The sequence below is a fragment of the Micromys minutus genome (genome assembly GCF_963924665.1).
Source record: "Micromys minutus genome assembly, chromosome: 8".
NCBI lineage: Eukaryota > Metazoa > Chordata > Mammalia > Rodentia > Muridae > Micromys > Micromys minutus.
Genome location: NC_137977.1, coordinates 363,690 through 385,434, shown reverse-complemented (window position 1 = coordinate 385,434; position 21,745 = coordinate 363,690). Strand labels below are relative to the sequence as shown.

Sequence of the window (21,745 nt, the reverse complement as noted above, 5' to 3'; positions counted from 1 at the left end):
CCCAAGGAGTCAGGGGAGTGACACTGTGTCTGAGATAGGGATTCAAACTCACATCCTTGTGTGAGTAACTAAGCTACTAACCAATCTATACCACACCATCTGTTTTTTTCTCCCATTTTTTTTATTTTACTGTATATGTATTGTGAATGAATAGACTCTTGTGTACTACACGCATGCCTCGTGGCCTAGGTACCAGCAGAGAGGCCTATATACCTGGAACGGGAGTTACAACTGTTTTCAAGCTGTGTGGGTGCTGGAAACCACATCCAGATCCCTGCAAAGCAGCCAGAGCTCTTATCCACTAAATCCTCTCGCTGGTCCAGACTTCTCTCTCTGTCTCTCTCTCTCTCTCTCTCTCTCTCTCTCTCTCTCTCTCTCTCTCTCCCTCCCTCCCTCCCTCCCTCCCTCCCTCCCCCCCTCCCTACCTCCCTCTCTCCCTCTTCTTATTTGTTTGTTTATTCTTGAGAATCTTTTCATATAGTTCAGGGTGATCTGGAATTTACTGTGAAGCCCAGGCTAGCCTAATATTAGCAATTCTCCTATCTCAGTCTCCCAAGTGCTGAGAATACAAGGTACTCACCACCAGGCTAATTTCCAGTTTGAAAATACATTTTCCTCAAGGTACACTACAAAGGTACACTACATAGCTCGGTGTGTGTGTGTGTGTGTGTGTGTGTGTAAAATACATTGAAACGATCTGTCTTGAATCACTTAAGCACATGAGTTTGAGGCCTGCAATACAGCTAGATCTTGTCTCAAAACAAAGATTCTGGGTGGAGCTCAGTGATACAATGCTTGCCTGGTGTGTGTGAAGTTCTTCAACACTGAAAGATCCCCTGTGTCTTATCAATTCTGTCTCCTATACCCTGAAAAGTTTAATAGACCCTTTCCATATGCTCACCTACCTGGGAGCCCTGAGGACAGTCACCGATTTAAAGGGTTCTTTGCCTGTGTAAGGAATGAGGAATGGGGCTGGAGAGATGACCTCATGATTTAGAATACATACCGTTTCTTAAGAGGTCGTTGATCAATTTTCAACACTCACACCAGCAACTCAGCCTCCAGGAGTTCTGCAGAATTCCCTCTTCTTGCCTCCACACGTCCCTACACTCAAGTACATGCCCTCCTGCCCCTGACACACGCATACACATGATTTACATTTTATAAATAAAACATGAGACAAGCCATCTGGGTATGACTGCATATCCCTATAATCCCAACACTTGAAAAGTGGAGGCAGGAGAATGAGAAGTTCAAAGTTTTCTTCAGCTCCATACAGAGTTTAGCGTCAGCCTGGGTTACGTGATTCCCGTCTTAAAGAGAAAAGCAAAAAAAAAAAAAAACCTAAAATAGTAATTTTATTTTTAATATGTACCCAGTAGCATCTGTTTGCAGTTGGTGGCACACAAATACCCCCCAGAGCCTGGGAGAGCGTGGCCTTCTCTGCTCTGTGGCCGGGGTTCCAAGCAGTCTCGGTACAGGTGCTGATGTTGTCGTCATGACTACTGTGCAGTGGTATCCAGCTCCACATCTCACCTCAGGTGCTGTCCATGTTCAGCTGTGTTCTCCTTTACCTTTACATACATACATATACATATATCCTCTCTCCTTTAACATTAGGTTGTGATTTTTAAACATTGTTTCCAATATCCAAATACAGTGGCACTTTTTTTTTTTTTTAATCCCAGCACTTGGGAGAAAGGCAAGCAGATCTCTGTGAGTTGGAGGCCAGACTGGTCTACAGTGCCACCAGAGCTGTATAAAAACAAACAACTTTGCTTCCAAAGTCCCAGTTTATAGCATCTTCTCTCTGCTGCTGATACTGAAAGCAAAAGTAACAGTAACATCAGTAGATTCTATATGTGAAAGAGGCAGAGTTTCACTCCATACCCCAGGCTGGCCTTGAACTCAGGTGGAGCCCAGGCTGCCTTAAAGTGCACGCCAATTCCCCATCTTAACCTTTCTAGTTCTGGGATTACAGACGTGTCTACGGTAAATATTTAATAAGTAGCTAAGAGCCCCCTTCACTTCAAAAAGGTTACCTGTGAAATGCTTTCATTGGTGAAGTTTTGAAGGCTGATGTACCTTGGCTTTACCAGCCTTGTCCTGACGCAGATTTCAGTTTAAGTGTGAAGCTGGCTAAGGGACGCCTTCCCCTGAGTTAACAGTACGGTACCTTCCAGCGGCTCTGTCTTCACAGAGTGGTCGGAAAGGCACATCAAACACTGCCCTGATCCTCACACCAGCCCAATAGCATGCTGCAGCTGCAGGAATGTCCCCAGCTCTTAAGATAGATTGTGTGTGTGTGTGTGTGTGTTTGTGTATATGGATGTTTGCCTGGGTATACACAAGAAGACAATAGATCCCACGGACTACATTACAGGAGCTTGTGGGCTGCAATGTGGAATTGAACTCACAACCTCTGGAAGAACAGCCAGTGCTCTAAACTGCTGAGCTTGTTTTCGGGTTTCCATGAAGCTAGAGAAAGCAAACCCCAAGCACAGGACGCACGCTCTTGATGGGGCGGGGTGGGAGGAGGGGCTCTCATGCCACTCCAGGATTACCTTGACCCAGTCTCAGACTGCAGCAGGAGGTGTGGGGGGGGCCTTGGCCCGCAGAAGCCCAGGATCTGGCTGGGCACCCAGGGTCTGGCTGGGCACCTTTTTTTTTAAACCTTTCCCACTGCTGATGAATGATATAACAGGCCTAGTGACAGACACCTAAGGTGGCCTTCTTTCCATTTTATCATCCAAGGGAATACAGGCCAGGTGAGGGAGGTCACAGTCTTTGCCTTCTTAGTAACCAGCTCTGTGGTCCAGTGGTTCAGGCCCAAGCCTGCTGTTCTCTCCTGTGTCATTTCCCACTCCGAGTGATCATGATGAGGTCTGCCACACCCAGAACCCCTCAGTCCGTCCTCTATCCTTTCCTCCTTTGTTTCCTGTCTTCCTTTCTTCCTTTCTTTTACATTCCTTCCATTCATTTATTACTTGCTGGTGGGAACTGTAGGGTTTGTGTGCATTTGCATGAGTGTGAGTATGTGTGTGCATATGCATGAGTGTGAGTGTGTGTGTGTAAGTATGTGTGTTAATTAACTTAGACTACGTTTTTCTCTTCTGAAGCCCTTCCTATGACCTCCAGCTCACACAGCGCCAAACTCGAGGTCTTTCCCTAAGTGTGCACCTCTCTGTGTTCTTCAGGTGCCCTGGCCTCCTCCGGGGCACACACAGGTGGCAGGTGCCAGGTTGGGGTTTAGCTTTTCAGCCTTACGTTTTCCCTTTAGACTTAGACCTGGGTATGACGAGGCTGCAATGCCTAGCTCTCCTCACACCTGGAAAAGTCTTCCCGGGCCACCCGGATGACTGTCCCAGCCGAGTGTCCTCTCTCCAGCAGGTGTTTCTGCTCCTCCTGACCGCCACCCCCACAGGCCTAAGCAAACACAGACAGCAACAGTAGGGACACACACTCTTTTCTATTTGCTGTAGGTGGCAGAGCGCCCAGACAGAGCAGAGCTACATTTAGGGGAACTCCAGCCTGGAGAGACCAAGGCACCGAGGGCCCAGCAACCTTGCAGTTTGTACTTAGAAGCCATCTGGAAACCAAGTGAAGCCAGCTTGGAACCCAAGCCAGGAAGTGGTCTGACCAGAACCAGGCCTCTGGCCGCTGCCTCCTTTACAAGTTGGGGCTCCCCATGTTATGGCTTACACATGGTACAGACAGCCCCAAGTTCCTTCTACTGTGTCCGCACTCTCTGGTGCCCTGGGCTCAGGAGAGCCTGCTCATCATTAATACAGATTAGCCAGCTTTATAACCCAGCTCAATCCCACATACACATTGCACACAGTAGGCACCTGACCCCTAAGTGCTTGCAGAAATGAGGTACATCTGCCAAAAAGGCCCCTCACTTCCTGCTTCTCCACCTCAGCTCCCTGTTTCTTTTGATTGGAAGCACAGGAGACGCATTCTGTGTGCTCAAGGCCTCGTCCTCTGACAACATAAGTGGTCACTTCCACTTTTTTGCCTTCCTGTCCTTTTGGAAGGACAAAGGGGTCTGACTTTAAGAAACACTGTCTCCTAGAGTCAGGAGAATTCCTGGAATGGGCTGGGACCCAGCCTGAAAAGGAGAAAGAATTCTAGGTGAAGGCAGAGGAAGCAAGGGACAGATCAAAGAGAGCCTGGGCAGGGTCAGGCCTGAGGAGGGCCGCAGGGGGACAAATGAGACCCTCTGAGGGGTCAGTCCAGGGACAGGGCGCTTGCACAGAGAGCACAGAGTGCAGGCGGGCATGCTGGCCAGGAGACACTCATTGCAAGGAGACACTAGATGGCAAAAGATAAGAGGTGTAAATTAATGGAGAAGAGACCAGCCGGAGATAAGGGTATCACCTTAATTGGAAACGTCTAGCCTTGCCATCTCCAAGGTTGGCCGCACCCATGCCATCCCAGTTGGAGATGGGAGGCAGCCGAGTCCCGGGTGGGGCAGAAATGGGGACAGTTAATTATTAGCTCCCAGCAGGAAGGTTGGAAGCTGACTCATCCTCCTCCCAAGCAAGGAAGGAGCAGTGCCTGAGCTAAAGTCTCCCAGATGAGGTAAGTGGCCCCATAGCTCAGCATAGCCCTGCACCCTCTGGCCTTTGACGGGGCCCAGCCTCATTTCCCGGGCTGCCAGGTCATGAGGCTTTCATTATTCTGCAAGTTGATGGCAACGTTGTTCTTAACCTGGGCTCTAACATTTCAACCAGACACAACGGCCTGTGCCTGTGATCCCAGTCATCTAGAGGCTGAAGCAGGAAGATGGTCTTGTATTCAAGATCAGTCAGGGCTACATGGCAAGATCCCAGAGAGAGGGGGTGAGGTGGGGGGAAGTTAGAGAGACTGAGAGACAGACACAGGGAAACTAAGCTTTTTTTTTTTTTTTTTTTTTTTTGTCAAATCTAATTGAACTTGAACTCCACATCTGGAAAAGATGCCCAGAGACAATTTCTACAAAGTCTCAGTAGCCAACACTTGTAACTAATTAAATAAACGCTAATTAAATAACTGGGTTTCAGGGTTTCTTTGTGTAGTCTTAGCAGTCCTAGAACTATCTCTGTTATTGACTTGAGGCTGGCCTCAGATTCACAGAAATCCACCTGCCTCTGCTTCCCAAGTGCTGGGATCAAAGGTGCGCACCGCCACCTGGCTCTCAGAGGCGCTTCTGGATGCTAGAAGGCAGTGAAGCAACTAATTCAAAACTCCGAGTCTAAGCTTTCACACCTAGAATTGTAGGTAGTACACTGACAGACATGCAGGCAATGAATGTTTTATTTTTTTAAAAAGTAAAAGTATATTTTAGATACGCTGTGTATTCTTTCTCAGAAATGAAAATGAAGTAACTCTGCCTGGAGATGGCTCATCAGGTAAGACATGGAACACAAACCCAGGGTCCTAAGTGCCACCATCAGGACCGCATGGTGGAAAGAGAGAACTGATTCCCACGAGGTGTCCTCTGGCCTTCACACTGCATGTGTAGAAGGAAATAAGTCAGAAGAGCAAAGTGTGGTCCCAGGAACAGAGCCTTCAGCAGAGGTGGAAAGAAATCCCCCAGAATACTCAGGATGAGAAGCTGTTTGCTAGACATTTGCAAGTAAGGCTTGTGAGGTAGGAGACGGGATTCAAAGGCATTCAAAGACATGAAACAGACAAAGTAAACAAACGGATATTCCCTGCGGTAAAACCAGTGGGCAGAGATGGATATGTCTCAGCACAGTTCCGATTATCAGTGAGTCAGATTTATGCATCCAGACCAACAAAACTCTGTCCACTGCCATCAGAACAGAGATTTGATTATGCTACGGTAATAGACAGGGACAGGAGAGACTGAATGCCTAGGATAAGAAGCCAAGGTTGAGTTAGCAATATCAATTTTATTCAGGAACATGAGTGGAAGGGGTAGACTTCCACTTCAGCCACCATTGATCACTCCATAACCTTAAAGCAATTGTAAATATAAACAAAATTAGGAAGTGACTCATTTTAGGCATTAGACAATCCATAAGGATGTGGTCCTTGGGAGGAGGGAGGCATACACGGTGAGTACCACATTCATCAGTGTTCTGGGGTGAGGGCACAGAGACAGCTTGGAGGGCAGAGCTGCTAAGGAGCAGTCATAGTTCTTATGGGAAAATAAGGGACAGGAAGTTAGCTGTTCAGAGACAAATCCTGTAAAAATTTGTTCTTTGGGGAAGCCAAACAAAAGAGGCTCGATCCAGAAAGTTCTGTCTTCAAAAGAAGTTCCAGAAATAGATTAACAGAGAAAATGAAAAGAATAAAATTGTTGAGGAAATAACAGAAGCTGTAGTGGTGTAATGGCATACACCTTTAATCCCAGGGGAGGCAGGGACAGGAGGAGGAGCTCTGTGAGCTTGAGGCAGCCTGGTCTACATAGAGAGTTCTAGAAACAGCCAGGACTACATAGAGACTGTCTCACAAAAAGGAAGGAAGGAAGGAAGGAAGGAAGGAAGGAAGGAAGGAAGGAAGGAAGGAAGGAAGGAAAAGGAAGAACACAAAGGCCCAGCCTGTGTGCTCCAGCAGGGGTAACTTGGTGTTTCTTTTGTGAAACAGCAGTTGAGTTAACTCTGGGCACACCATGACCAACAAGACTGAGAACAAGGCTCACATTAATTTGCAGGCTGCAGGGCAGGGTGGTTCTGTGGTGCTGGTTAGAGTTGAGGAGCAGACACCCCTTGGCAAACTAATAAAAGCCCATTATGAGCATAGAACTTGTCCACAGGCAGCTCACACTGTATTTTGATGGGCAGCCAGTCTGTGAGACAGACACACCCACATGGCTTGAAAAGGAAGGTGAAGTGCCACTGATACATTCCAGCGCTGGCAGGTGCTACTCAAAGACAGGTGCTGCTTACTCCAGAACTTTATGACAGACCAAGAATAGTGTTTCCGTTAGAAACCAGAGACTTGGTCTCCATGTGCCCTAACGGCCACAGCATGGCTTTCTCTGTTCTTTCATTTCCCTGTCCCCAGCCCTTCACTGTACAGACGTGCTTGGTGTGTGTGTGTAAGAACATTAAACTTATTTTTTAAAACTAAAAGGCCAATATTCTGTTTGTACTGACATCAAATGAAGACAGTAACTTTGAAAATAATTTATTGAGCTGGTACTATTGGGTAAAATGAATCTTAATCATTTTCCTTTTAACTCAAGCATTCTTTTGTTTAATTAAATAAACTTCTTGTTTAAAATAATACAAGGAAATGTGAAGGACAGCAGATAGGGTTGTCCTTGGGTCTCCTGGCTGTACATGATGCTGTGGTGTGCAAGGGAGACCTGAGAGATGTTCTAAGGACAGCTCTGGGGCTTGTGAGTCCAGTAGAGACACTGAGAGCTGGACAGAGGCAGTTGTGTACAGTGAGCCTGAACACAGGCTCTCAGCTGAGACGCCACAAAGATCATCCTGGGAAAACCTTAAAGGACTGACTACGTCCAACTTAACTAAATCCTACACTACCCGGCCCAGGCTTAGTCAGGAAGATGCAGACACGCAAGCATGATACCATAGCTTGGTTCCTGGCACCTACTTAAAGCCTGGTCTGTTTGAGGCCGTGAAGAATGTTTGCTGGAATTCATTTCCTATCAGGCCGCTCCGATGGCCTGTAATTCTAGCTCCAGGAAGTCTGAAGCCCTTCTTTTGGCTTCACTTGCATGGCAGTACCCATACACACCAGATACACACACTTACAAATGTATGTAGCATACATCGTTTTAAAGAGAAAGATCAAAAGAGAATAGGTGAGTATGAAGTGGCCTAAACTTTTCTAAACTTAGTGAGAGAGAAACAAATCTCATGGTGCCTGTTCATCCGTCTCTGTGAGCAATGACCAGGACAATGACAAAACCAGAGCTAAGTGCACCATGCCCAACATGCTGAAAATAAGGAAATCTTTAAAATTCTCTGAAGGCGGAGGAGCAGCAGAGAGAGGAACCCCGCTTTTGCCATCTCCAGCCATCCCTCTTTAGCCCCCAGTGTGATCTAAAATATGGTACTTACGTCTGACTTTTAGATATGTACTTGAAATGTTTATTTAATTTTGAATAGATAATACATGAATATGCTTTTTAAAAATCTAATAGTTCTGTATTAGAGTTCATTCCAAGAGCCATCAGAGTTATATACATACAATAAAGGATTTGTTGCATGTAGTGATCTAACATCAGAGGCTGCTAAAACACTATGTAATGCTATTATCTCAACATTTGATGCTAGAATCTGAAAGAAAATGAATAGAAAGTGGGGAACATCAAGGTCAAGCTGAAACCTCAAGTCTGCTTAAAAATAAAAGATGGGAAAGCAAAGACATCTGTGCTCAGAGCTGAGCCCTTGTGTGCTGCAGGCGAAGCTGGTGTACTCTAGCCAACAGAAGAGTCAGAACTAGTCAGTCTGTCAGCAAGGCTGTGGTTTCTGTCCAAGGGAAAGGACCTGTTGCAAACTCAGACAGCTGCCCCTGACTGCACTGGAACAGCAGGTAACAAAACACAGGGTCTTACTTCTACTTCCCCAGCTCATCCAGCAAGCTCTTTGGAACAGCACAGAATAAAGAATTCTGGGAAATATGGTTGAGCTGAACCAAGTCAACACACTATAAAGTTCTTCTCCACATAACAGGGTTCCAATTAAAAGTTGTCTCTCACACTCTCTCTTCTCCATTCCCCCGTCCTTGAACAGCAGCCCACATCAGCTAACCATTTCTTGTATCGCAACAATTTCCTACCTAAAATGTCCAACACATATCACATAATGCTCTCACAGGCACACAGTTGGAAAGCATATAATAAGCAAATAAGTCTAATTTTAAAACTATCTGGTACTTGCTTTTACACAAAAGGTCACTTACTGGGCCAGCGAGATGACTCAGAACACAGCCATGAACCCAACCTTGAGTTCCAAACCCACATCCATTAAGCCGGACAAGATGGCTCACGTCTATAATGCCAACGCAAGCACTCTTAGGAGGCAAGACAAAAATGTCAGCCTGTCTACACTTTGGTCTTTCTTCTTCTTGAGCTTCATATAGTCTGTGGATTTAATGCTTCAGTCCTTCTAAGAAGAGGGAACAAAATACTCACAGGAGGAAATGCAGAAACAAAGTTTGGAGAAGAGACTGAAGGAAAGGCCATCCAGAGACTGCCCACCTGGGGATCCATCCCATATACAGTCACCAAACCCAGTCACTATTGCTGATGCCAAGAAGTGTATGATGACAGGAGCCTGATACAGCTGTCTCCTGAGACGTTATGTCTCCTGAGACATCATGACAAATACAGAGATGATGCTTTCAGCCAACCATTGTACTGAGAACAGGGTCCCCAATGGAGGAGTTAGAGAAAGGACTGAAGGAGCTGAAGGGGTTTGCAACCCATAGGAAGAACAACAATACCAACCAACCAGACTCCCCAGAGCTCCCAGAGACTAAACCACTAACCAAAGAGTACACATGGAGGGACCCCTGGCTCCAGCTGCAAATGAATGGCTTTATCGGGCATCAGCGGGAGGAGAGGCCCTTGGTCCTGAAGGCTCAATCCCCTTCACAGGGCGAGGAGGTAGGAGCGAGTGGGTGGGTGGAGGAGCACCCTCACAGAAGCAGGGGGAGAGAGATGGGTTGTGGAATTCCAGACAGGAAACTGAAAAGGGAATAGTATTTGAAATGTAAGTTAAGAAAATATCCAATAAATATTTAAAAAAAAAAGAAAGAAAATCAGCCCAATGGTGGTAGCAAAAATAATAGAAGAATCCCTGCCTCGAAAACAAGGCACACGGAGAGAACCGACTCCCAAGAATGTTTTCTGACATACATGGTCTCAGTAGCGCCCCTCCCCCTCTTCCCCTCCTACCCATATGTAATGTATATTATCTATAAATCTTAAAGTAAAAACATTGAACTAAACAATGTGCTTTAGGAAGTACTCCATGTGCCGCATTGAGGCTGATGGGCTGAATGACCAGCAAACACTTGGAGAAGGATTTGACATCCTCAGCCTTCTGAGAAACAGAAATTAAAACTGCCCTGACATTTCATCCCCACAGAGTCAGAATGGCTATGATGAAGAAGATAAAGTCTCACAGATGCACTGAGGATGTGGAGAAGGGGCCCTGAATCCCTGTGGTGAGAGAGTGATGTGGGCAGCCACTGTGGAAATCAGCAGAGAGATTGCTCCAAACCGAAAACAGAACATCGCATAACCCAGATATCCCACTCCTGGGTAAATACCCAAAGAATTACAAAGCTACATCCACAGAGATGTGCATTAGCGTTCGATGCTGCATTAGTCACAACAGCCAGAAAATGGAACTGTAAGGAAAAGATGACGGGGCACCAATGAAAGGAAAAGTCACTGAAAGGAAGAGTCACAGGGCACCAATGTTGTGAAAGGATGACGATCCGAGTCACGGCACCAATGTTAGGGGAAGGATGAAGAAAGTGGGGGGCATATGGCCCATGGAGGTGTGGCAAGGCCTGAGGGCAAGGGAGATGCCTCTGGGGGGTCCATGTTGGGAATCCCTTCCCTGAGGGACCAGCCACACGACGGTATAGTACAGAATAGAGTTTATACAGGTCATGGGAGGGTTAAGAGGGTGGTAGAGGCAGAGAGAGAGAGAAGTAGAGGAGTAGAGGCCCGCCATGAGCATGTGGGAGAGAGGGGGAAGGGAAAGGGGAGAGCAAGGCTGCAAGAGCAAGAGAGGCCAAGAGAGAGAGGAGGGGTCAAGCAGCTCCTTTTATAGTGTCAGGTCACTGGGGTGGAGCATACCTGGCTACTGCTGGGTAATTGAGGGGTGGGGTATACCTGGCTGTTGCTAGGTAACTGAGGGGTGGGGTTTACAGAATCCCAACAGGAGCCAACCTAGACATCCATCAACAGATGAATGGATACCAAAAGTGTGATATATACACAGGATGGAATTTTGTACAGCCATAAAGAAAGACAAAATCATGACATTTGTAGTGAGGTGGATACAGTTAAAATGCATGTGTTACATAAAATAGGCAAATACAAAAAGACACAGATCGAGTGTTGCAGCTGTATCTAAAATAGCATGTGTGTATGTATACATACACACATGTATGTATATGTGTGTCTGTTACATGGTTAAAAGGGGGGAGTATGGGACAGGAGGAAGAGCTCTTAAGGAAGAGGAGAAAGAAAAAGAATGAAGTATGTAGATAAGAAAGTTGCAGGGCACTAATTTCATGCTACAAATGGAGGAGTTGCCACCAGGAGCCAGGGGGAGGACAGTAGGCTGCTTTGGCCATGGTGTCTTTCACAGCAATATAAAATTAACCAACACACTTAATGAATAGATAACATAAAAATACAAAGCAGAAAGACAGGGAAATATGTAAAATCTGTCTTCTTTTTTTTCTTCATTAGTTGAAAGACATTTGATTGTAAGTATATGTCATGATCTCTTTAACCAAACCCCAGCCTGATGATTTTGAAATGTTGCTGTTTGACACAGCCTAGAAAGGGCAGCCTTGTTGCTCACTGTCAAGCTGGTTTGATATCAACCAGAACCGAGATCATAGCAAGGAACCCTTAGTGTGGGTGTGGTAGCCTATAATGGCAATCAAGGCCAGCACTTAGGAATTTGAAGTGAGTTCCAGGACAGCCTGGTTTATACAGTAAGCCTGCCTCAAACTACAACAAAAATTGAAACAACAGTACCAGACAGTGATGAGATGCAAGAGCGTGTGAAGGCTTCCTTACAGCCAGTGGCCACTTGTCAACCTTTTCTTGTTAACCTTGGCCAAAGACAACAGGCTATAGAAACAGCAACTGAGGCTGTTATAGGGGACTAGTAAAGTATCTTCCTGGTAAACAGAAAATGCTCATCAGGAAATATCTGCTCCATACTCTACACACAGCCATCGAATGGAGTAGGGAAATATCCCGATTGTAAAACAGTGACTGACAAGTTGAAAGCCATTCATTGCTAGCAGTCTAATGTCACCTTGTGACTATCAGAGGGAAGGCGAGCTGTTTGAGCAAAGAAAGGTGACAGCCACACAGTCCTTTTCCTAAGAACATTCTCATTGATTTTTCCATTACTGAGTGTTTGCTTAAAGGCCTTTTCACCTTCATCCTAAAGGGTTTTACAAAGGCCACAGTTGCTTCATTCATGCTTCTGAAGATCCTGCCCTCTCTGGAGAAAAAAAAAAAAATGTCTTTTAGGAGTCACTGTTTTAAAATGTGAATGTAGAGTAAACATTTTGACTTTTACAACATAGTAGTGGAGGAACTGGGTGTGCATGGAGACAAAGGAGGAACCACTAACAACTCATCTCAAAGCAGCGTGGAGTTCTGCTCTAAGAAAAACACTCAGGAACCAGAGACTCAGCAGGCAAAGGCATCTGCGGCCAAACCTGAGGACCTGAGTTCAATCCCTGGGACCCGCCTGATGGAAAACTTGTTCCCCCAAGTCGTCCTCTAATCTCAATGTGTGTGATTAGTGTACACACATACACACATACAAGATGATAGATAGATAGACAGGACAGACAGACAAATAGATGGGCTAGATAAACAAATAGGTAGGTAGGTAGATAGGCAGGCAGGCAGACAGACAGATAGATGGGTTGGTAGAAGGGTGGACAGATGGACAGACAGACAGGTAGATAGAGAATGGATCAATGACTAAACAAACAAAAATTCTTCAAGGACCAGACAGGGATCTAAATCATAGAGTCTTGTACTCAGGGTCTTTTCCTATCTCTCGGAAAGAAGGAATCTGCTCGTGGCCATAGAAAGCGGTGACTGAGCAATCCATAGTCTGGATTTCAAGCAGGTTTTGCTACAATATCAGCCTGAAATCCCAGAACTAAGAAGGCTAAGGCAGGAAGGTCATCACAAGTTCAGGGCCAGCCCAAGCCAAGGAGACTCCATCTCAAAGTGGGCAGGGACGATGCGTAGATTGGCAGGTAGGAATTTGACATGAGTCCCAGGAGAAAGCATGATGTCTCTTTTACCCAGAACAAGCAGCAAAGTAGGAAACCCTGGCGTGAGATGGCTCAGTGGGCGTGAGATGGCTCAGTGGGCGTGAGATGGCTCAGTGGGCGTGAGATGGCTCAGTGGGTGTGAGATGGCTCAGTGAGCGTGAGATGGCTCAGTGGGTGTGAGATGGCTCAGTGGGTGTGAGATGGCTCAGTGGGTGTGAGATGGCTCAGTGGGTGTGAGATGGCTCAGTGGGTGTGAGATGGCTCAGTGGGCGTGAGATGGCTCAGTGGGCTAGTGAGGTATAAGGACTAAGATTCTCCAAAACTTGAGTAAAAGCACATGTCTGCAATGCTATCAATCTTACAGTAAGATAAAAGGTGAAGACAGGAGAAACCCCTCTGATGTAGCTCACAGGTCTGCTAGTCTCACAGATGCAGCATCACACACACACACACACACACACACACACACACACACACATACGGTAGACTGCATCTCAAACAAGGTAGAGACCAATACCAAGACTGCCCTCTGACCTCCACACTCACATTGTGGCACAGAGGCACACTCATACAAACACACAACACACAATTTTTTTTTTTTTTTTTTACCAAAGTAAGCATTAAAATAAGGCAAACAAGTTGAGGATGTCATGTTAAAGAGACTCTGAGATGCCAGAATTATGAGAAGAAATTAAAGTTATCCAAATAAGATCAGACCCAAGGGATAACTCTGTATGAAAATGCCTGGTAGGGACCCTGGGAAAGAGGCAGTATTGAGTCTAGATGGGGAACATTTGAATTAGTATTTGAGAGTGGCTGGTTTCCAGGCCTAAGCTTAAGCTATCTTATGAGCTTGGCTACTTACAGGGTTCAAAAGATTTACAAAAGCATTAGGAATGCTCAGCAGAGCCAATTACTAGGCATGCTCCCCGCGCCAAGGCTGGGTCTCATGGGCTCCAACTCAGCACTGGCCTCCGTCCCCATCGCAAATCAACTAGAGCAAAGTCCAAAAAAGATCCACAGGGGCAGAGAGACCAATTCCTAATTAATGAGTTCTTGGCCCACAAGGAAGAGTAAAAGCATCAGTAGTAACAAAAGGAGGAATAGATGGGAAAGGGGGCTGGCCAAAGGCAAAGGTAAAAGGCAAAGGCTGGGAAGATGGCCCAGGTCTAAAGGCAGTTCGCTGAACAGTGGTTCAGTCCTTCCTTAGTTACTCAACTCAGATGTTGAGCAGCTACTCTCTGCTTCCATGGCCAGCACGGTGAGACAACAGCTCTTCCAGCTTTCAAAATGACAGAAGAGTCCCCATCGGCTAACGTTTCTGGAGGGCTGAAGTGACTCAGAGCTAATGCCAGTGACAGGGAAGTCACATGTGGAAGGGGAAGTCTCCGAGGAAGGTGGAGACATACCAGGTGTCAGTCATGACAAACGGCTCTGATTCCATTACTCTGAGTCCTAAGCACATGGGACCTTTTCTTCACTTTTAGATCTCACAGTCTAGAGAGGGCTCGGGCCACTGTCGACTGCAGTAACGTTAGAAAAGAGGTCTTCTAAGGCACAGCTGAGAAGAGAGGTTTGATCAGTAACAAGAACTCAGAACACTTGGTACCTTCCATCGCCTTCACTTTTGATACGCCTCCTCTTCTCTAATTCCATTTATTTATCTGTTTGTTATGCATGTGTGGGGCACGAATGCTGTGGCACTCCAGTGGACCTCAGAAGACAGCTTGCAGACTCAGTCTACTGCCATGTGTGTGACAGGAGTAGAATTCAGGTGTGTCCTGGGCACCACGCTTGTCAGCTGAGCCATTCCATGAGCCCTGGTGTACGTTCTTGCTGCTCGTTTTCTGGTACCCCTTAGCTGGGTTATGGCCTCACCTACAGGAGAAACTTGTAAGAAGAAACACTAGTTAATGAAATACTTAACGCATTTACTTATTTAATGACTCGATTGGCCAATCAGTCAGTTAGCCAGTGATGACTTCTATCAACATGTGGTCAGTGTTCTTGAAATGTTTAGTTTGGCTTTGGGAACCTATAATACCGTTTGTAATAGAAACCGTAATCAAATAAAGGCCAGCTTCCGGTGCTAGCTGGTAAAGTCTGTGTAATAACACCCTAATCAGCACATATGCTATTTCTAATAAAAAGATATATATTAGAATTTTTAGCAAATTGTTATTTTTTCAAACCATGGGTTATACTTGGGACATAATTACAAAGGCTACATGACAAATTAACCTGTGGCCATCTTCTTTATGTGTTTAATAATTCAGCATCATCGTCATCGTCATCAAGAGTGTATATGCAGTGTGTGCCAGAGGACAACCTTGTAGAGTCTGCTGTTTCCTTCCACCTTTATATGGTTACAAGGAGCAAACTAAAGGCGTCTGATCTCACGGCAAGGACGTCTACCCTCTGAGCCACCTGGCTGGCCTCTGCTTGTGATGTTTCCAAGACAAAAGGTATTCGAAATTCTATGTTAGAACTCGATCTTAGAAAGAAAAAGTTAAACACATATGTACATACATAAATACATAGATACATACACACACAGCAGAAATACACACACATACACACACAGACACATATGCAGAAACACACATACACACATACATACAAAAACACATTACATACATACATACATCACACACATATACATACATCACACATATATACATACATCACACATATATACATACATCACACATATATACATACATCACACATATATACATACATACATCACACATATATACATACATCACACATATATACATACATCACACATATATACATACATCACACATATATACATACATCACACATATATACATACATACATCACACATATATACACACCCTACTTCCTGGAGTAAAACATGTCCACTTGGAGAGTATTGTTTTCCTGGAGACCGCTATTAAGAGAAAAGGCAGCTGTTGGCTCCCACACGCAGGATGTTCCCATGTCTGAGGTGTTTCTTGTTTTTGAGAAAGGCCCAGGCTACCCTTGCTAGCCTCCTCCCAACCTCCTGAGTGCTGGAACAAAGGGATGCTCCTTCACATCCTTCTCCATGTTTGCTAGCTTTAACTTGGAAAATAAAGGGGCCATTTAATTTCTTAAACAGTTACAGAGCTTTTAAGCCAAATTTGTATCCTTTAAATCAGACTGTTTTCCAAAGCTGAGCCTCGGTCCTTCCATCAGGAATGCTGGAAGCTATGTCCTGCCTCACTCTGCTATCTGTGTGACATCACCCTTCACCCTTTGTGGTAAGCACTGAACACTAAAACAAAGACCAGCTCTGCCTTCCCACTCTTCTCTCTGTTCAAATGGGTCTCACTATAGACCAGCCAAAGCTGATCTCAAATTCAAGCACACGCTACTGTAATGCCTGGTAACACGGCCATCCTTTTGTGTAATACTTCAGTTTTTAAAATACACTCATTTATTTTACTTTCTCTCTGACTCTGGAGAAAAACTCTTTAAGCACGAAGCCAGCAGAAGTCCCGGGTCCCGGGAACTGCCCAGAGCGCCCACCTTTCTGCCTGTCCTGGCCCTCACTGCCCTGAGCCCTAATTCCAGTGGGCACCAGGGAAGCGTGGCATGTCTTGTTTGTTCTTAGCTAGCAGGTCAAACTTCATTCAAGGAACCCTAAGTTTTGACTTTGGAAAAAGTTAAACAAAATGTTGATCTCATTCAAATACTGTCACTAATAATTTAGTCTACCTTGACAGCTCTACCAGCAGGCTCTACCCGGTCATGCCCATTGGCGGGTACAATGTCCTTGGGGAAAAACAAAGAATCCCTCTCTTCTTGCTGAACTGCAGGATGTCCAGTGCTGCAACATGGTAATTTCTCTCCTGATTCTTTCCTCCTCCCTCCCTCTCTCCCACCCTCCCCTCCTCTCTGTCTCTCTGTCTCTCTCTGTCTCTGTCTCTCTGTCCTTCTCCCTGTCCCTCTCCCTCCTTTTCCCCCTTTCTCTCCCCTTCTCCTCCCTCTTCCTTCTTTCCCTCTCCCTCTTTCCCTCCCCTCCCCCTCTTTCTTTCTCTCCCTTTCTCTTTCCTGCTCTCCCTCTCCTCCCTCCCCCTCTCCTTCCTCTCTCTCCCTTTCTTTCTCTCTCTCTCTCTCTGGTTATTCACCACCTAGACCTCTGTGGAGCATAATCTGTACGGAGGAGCAGCGGCAGCAGTAGTGAGTGAAGCCAAATAACCTTGACGTCATCAGTTAATCATAAATCATTACTATTCTCTCCCAGACCTCGAGACCAGAGTTCGCCCTTCCCAGAGCAAGCCCACGTCCTTCCTTTGAGTAATGGATTGGACAACCCCAACTCAAACACGAGTCACGCAGACTTATCAGCACTGCCTGGAGTGGACATGGGCGGGCCCAGGGCGAGAGAACAATGGCGCCCTGGCTGGAGGGACAGTGATATCGGGCTACCATCAGAACAGGGCCAGCGCTTGTTTTACTTTCTCCGGAGCCTATGAGCTGGTTCCCGCACAGTACCAGGCGGTGTAAAAGGCGGCTGCTGCGCTCCTCTGTTTGTGAGGCCTGTTGATACAAGGAGGGGTCCTGGTGCTGCAGGCTGGCTCCCGCCCTGTTTTTCTGATAACTGTGAATGAGAGAAACCCACAGGCCCTTTGGCTCTGAGCTTGAGAGTTCCGATTCTCTGACAACGGAGGTATCTATCCCCCAACCCCTATGCCAGTTTGTGGAATGCTGTGCAAGGGGAATTTTAATAAAAAGAGGTATTTTAGTGAAGTACTGTTGTACTTTGTTAAGTGGAGCATTATTAAGGACTGGAGTTGCTTCAGCACGTGCGGTCACAGCTCACCTTTGTCCCCTCCTGAGAACCCAGTGTAAACCATGCCTGAGTTTCAGTTTAAAGACTGGCCTGTTTTCCTGGTCTAGCCTCACTTATCTCTAGTAATTCTTATGACCCAGAAATTTTGGAAAGGATCTACTGGAAATTACTCAGATTTTTCTGGGAGTAATAAATCATCTCAGTTATAATATCACACCAGCCTGGGGTCATGGCTCAGTTGATGGAGTGCTTGATTTGATCCCAGCACCATATAAACTGGGAATGGTGGTACTTACCTAAAACTCAAGCCCTTGTAAAGTAGAGGCAAGAGGGAAGTTCAAGCTACCGAGTTCAGGGCCAGCCTGGGCTACTTTAGACTCCGTGTGCAAATAAGAACAAAGCCTGCCATATTTTGGGCCTGGTGACAAGGATCTATAATCTCAGTCACTGAGGAGCCTGTGAGACAGGACAGTTACAAGTTCAAGTCAGGCCTACTCTGTGAGCTCAAGGCCAGCCTGGGCAATTTAGAGAAACCCTATCTTAACGTAAAAAGTAAAGGAAAATGAAGTCTGAGAAAACAGCTCAGAAGTATAGTGCTAGCCTGACATGCACAAGACCCAGGATCAGTCCCAAACATCACACACACACACATACACATACTCATACACACACAGGCATGCACACACCTACACTCAGGCACACTCACATATGCTCACTCACACATCACACTCACATACAGGCATGCACACACACAAATACTCATACACACACACTCATACTCATACATGCAGTATGTACATGTATGAGTATGTATGTGTGAGTATGCAGCATGCACACACACTCACACAAACAAGCCAAGCTTGGTGGCATATGCCTACAATCCTAGAAGCCAGAAGGCTGAAGCAAAAGGAACATCTCCATTTCAGGCTAGCCTGAGCTACACAGCAAAATGCCATCTCAGACCAAAAGGAAGAATGAAATGTGAAATTCTGCCCCAAATGCTGCCCCACTAGCCTCTGCTGAGGCAGGGCCACTCAGCAAGCATTTTAGCAGCTAACCTCACCCCTATTGGGAATGTCTGCCTCAAGTTTTCTATGCTGTTGGAATACAATTGTATATCTGTAAGATATTAAAAATTCATATTGGACACAGGAGAGTCTTACGTAACAGTCAAATACTGTGGAAAGGGGGAATATGTAGATGTCCTTGGTTTTCAAACATATGGAAAAACGGCTTTAGAATGTTTATATAGTTAATTTTGTTTTGATACAGTCTCACTGTGAAGCCCTGGCTGGCCCTGTAACTCACTTGTAGACCAGGCTAGCCTTAAACTCACTGAGATTCGCCTGCTTCTGCCTCCCAAGTGCCACATCTGGAGTTTATAGACTGAAAGTTTGGAGGTGGAATCAGGTGTAGGGGACTTTGAGAAACAGAGATGGGTACATTGGGGTTGGTTTTTTTAGGTAAGAATGTAAGCTGCCAGCCATGGACAGTGAACATGTTTCCATGTGCAGCCATGGACAGTGAGCATGTTTCCATGTGCAGTCAGGTACAGTGAGCATGTTTCCATGTGCAGTCAGGTACAGTGAGCATGTTTCCATGTGCAGCACTAGGAGGTAGAGTCAGAAGAATCAAGAGAGGGGGAAATTATGTAGTTATATTACAATATCAGGATTGTTAGCACACCGCAGTCTTGGACTTGGCTCCATGTGGCCTTGTAGGACAGGCATGATCTGCATAAATTACGCACACTGACTTCCGGTTACCATTTGATGATTTCATAGCCGCTTAGTCTTTTTGTCTACGTACCTCATCCTGGAGCTCAGAGGAGCAGTGTCATCCTCAGTCTCACGTCTCCTTTGAGGACAAACTGGGCTGTAAGACCCTGTCCCCAGAGAGAGAGTGTATCTGGAAGAGGGAGCAAGGAATGTTGGGAGGGAGAGAGGGAAGAATGGAGGGAGGGAAGGAAAGAGGGAAAGATAATGCACCCCACAAATCCGGGTCTTTCCTGAGCTAGGGTGGGCTTTCTGTCTCTACTTTGTCAACTAGACGTGCGATTCAGCCTCAAAACACTTCTCGTGCCCCTGAGACTGTTGAGGTTACAGCCGCAGAGATGCTACCCCACAAGAGGATCACCACATCTCCACAGCTGCCCGTGCTCACTGGGGACCCGTACACACCTTGCTTGGCACGCTTGAGTGTTCACATGGCTCTTTTGCTCCTGCAGTGATACATCTTTCTTAAAATTCTTAAGAGAGTAAAGCCAGAAAGCAGAAAGCAAACAGGGTATGTGAGGCAACCAGAGGAAGGAGAACTTTGCTTGTTTGTGTGTGTGTGTGTGTGTGTGTGTGTGTGTGTGTGTAACATGAAAGCTCATGTAGAGGTTAAGAAAACAAATTAGGGAGTCACTCAGTCTGGATTCCAGTTCCAGATCCACTTACAAGCCTGGGCCTCAGGCCAATGACCTGGGCTTTTTAGGCCTCGGTTTCTTTGTCTGTACCTGGGCTTGTGCTATAAACATTGTGTGTGTGTGTGTGTGTGTGTGTGACTGTGTGTGTGACTGTGTGTGTGTGAGTGTGTGTGTGACTGTGTGTGTGAGTGTGTGTGTATGTGTGACTGTGTGTGTGTATATATGTGTGTGACTGTGTGTGTATATATGTGTGTGACTGTGTGTGTGTATGTGTGTGACTGTGTGTGTGAGTATGTGTGTATGTGTGTGACTGTGTGTGTGAGTATGTGTGTGTATGTGTGTGAGTGTGTGTGTGAGTATGTATGTGTGTATGTGTGTGACTGTGTGTGAGTATGTGTGTGTGTATGTGTGTGTATGTGTGTGACTGTGTGTGTGAGTGTGTGTGTGTGTGTGTGTGTGTGTGTGTGTGTGTAAATCACAAAGATAACCTGAGGGAAGTGGCTTTTGGAGAGTTTAACAACTGAAATGCTAGCCACCATTAGCTGTGCCCCACAATGACGTCACCGATGTGGCCGTTGTCTGTGGCCGCACTCACGTTACCACCATTGTCCCAGTTGAGAACAGAGAGTCTGCTTAATTCCTTGAATCAATCAAGTTTATTAATGTCTTAATCCTTTTTTTGAGACTCGGACTTACTAGACAGCCAAAGATAACCTTCAGCTTTGAGTCCTCTGCCTCGTGAGTGGCAGGCTCTCCCCAGCCCTGCACTTCACCTTTAGCCACAGTGGTATTAGCATCGGCAACAGTGTTTCCTACTTCACCGCTGCAAGTCATCCAGCAATTTCTCAGTCCAGGTCAGAGGACTCATTACTTTCCATACATTGTCTCACTGAACCCTCATAACAACTGTGGATTTGATTATCTGTATTTTTCCATTCCACAGTCTTGCCCTACCCACCCCCCCAAAAAGGCTTACTGAGGAGAGGTCACTTACCTGGTAAGCAACAGATGACAAAAGTTCCCAACTAGTTGGACAAAACCAGGAGACAAAAAATATCCTTCTAGCCCTGAGGTTATTATTGACAATAAACAGACTTTGTGTTCTTACCATCTGCTGTATGTGTGATTGGAGGGGGTTGGGGGTTTAGCTCCTCGACGGAGCATTTTTGTAGCAGATGCTGAGCCCTGGGCTTGGTCCTCAGCTCAACAGTAAGAGTGAGAAATTGCAGATAGAGTGGTTGGCTGTCCACTGATTTTTATGAAAGGCTTGTTCTGCCAATTCTGCATAAGCTAAGTTCTCAGCATCCACCCCTCAGACCTCCAACACCTTCAGAGAACTCACCCCACAGAGGAGAATCCCTTCTGAGCCATCTGCCTTCTGCCAACAGACCCCTACCTCTGTTGACCTTGAGTCCTACCTCTGCTATCCCAACAGCACCCCTTACTCCATGACACCCATTCCTGAAGGTCTTGCTCTAAGCAAGCAGCTGTTTAACCATCAAGATGACCCAAAGTCCAAAGTCACTTCAAAAAGCCTCGGGAGAAT

At 46.0% G+C, this 21,745-nt stretch overlaps 1 protein-coding gene across 1 annotated transcript in view; it reads right to left on the bottom strand.

Moving 5' to 3' along the window:
• Positions 1–1,483: 1,483 nt before the first annotated feature.
• Positions 1,484–21,745, bottom strand: part of MIB1 (MIB E3 ubiquitin protein ligase 1) — a 208,246-nt gene continuing 187,984 nt past the window's right edge. Inside the window, exon 21 of the mRNA XM_080920200.1 lies at positions 1,484–1,574. Within this exon, the coding sequence (XP_080776326.1) occupies positions 1,533–1,574 (42 nt within the window). The 3' untranslated portion in view covers positions 1,484–1,532. The remainder of the gene's footprint in view (positions 1,575–21,745) is intronic.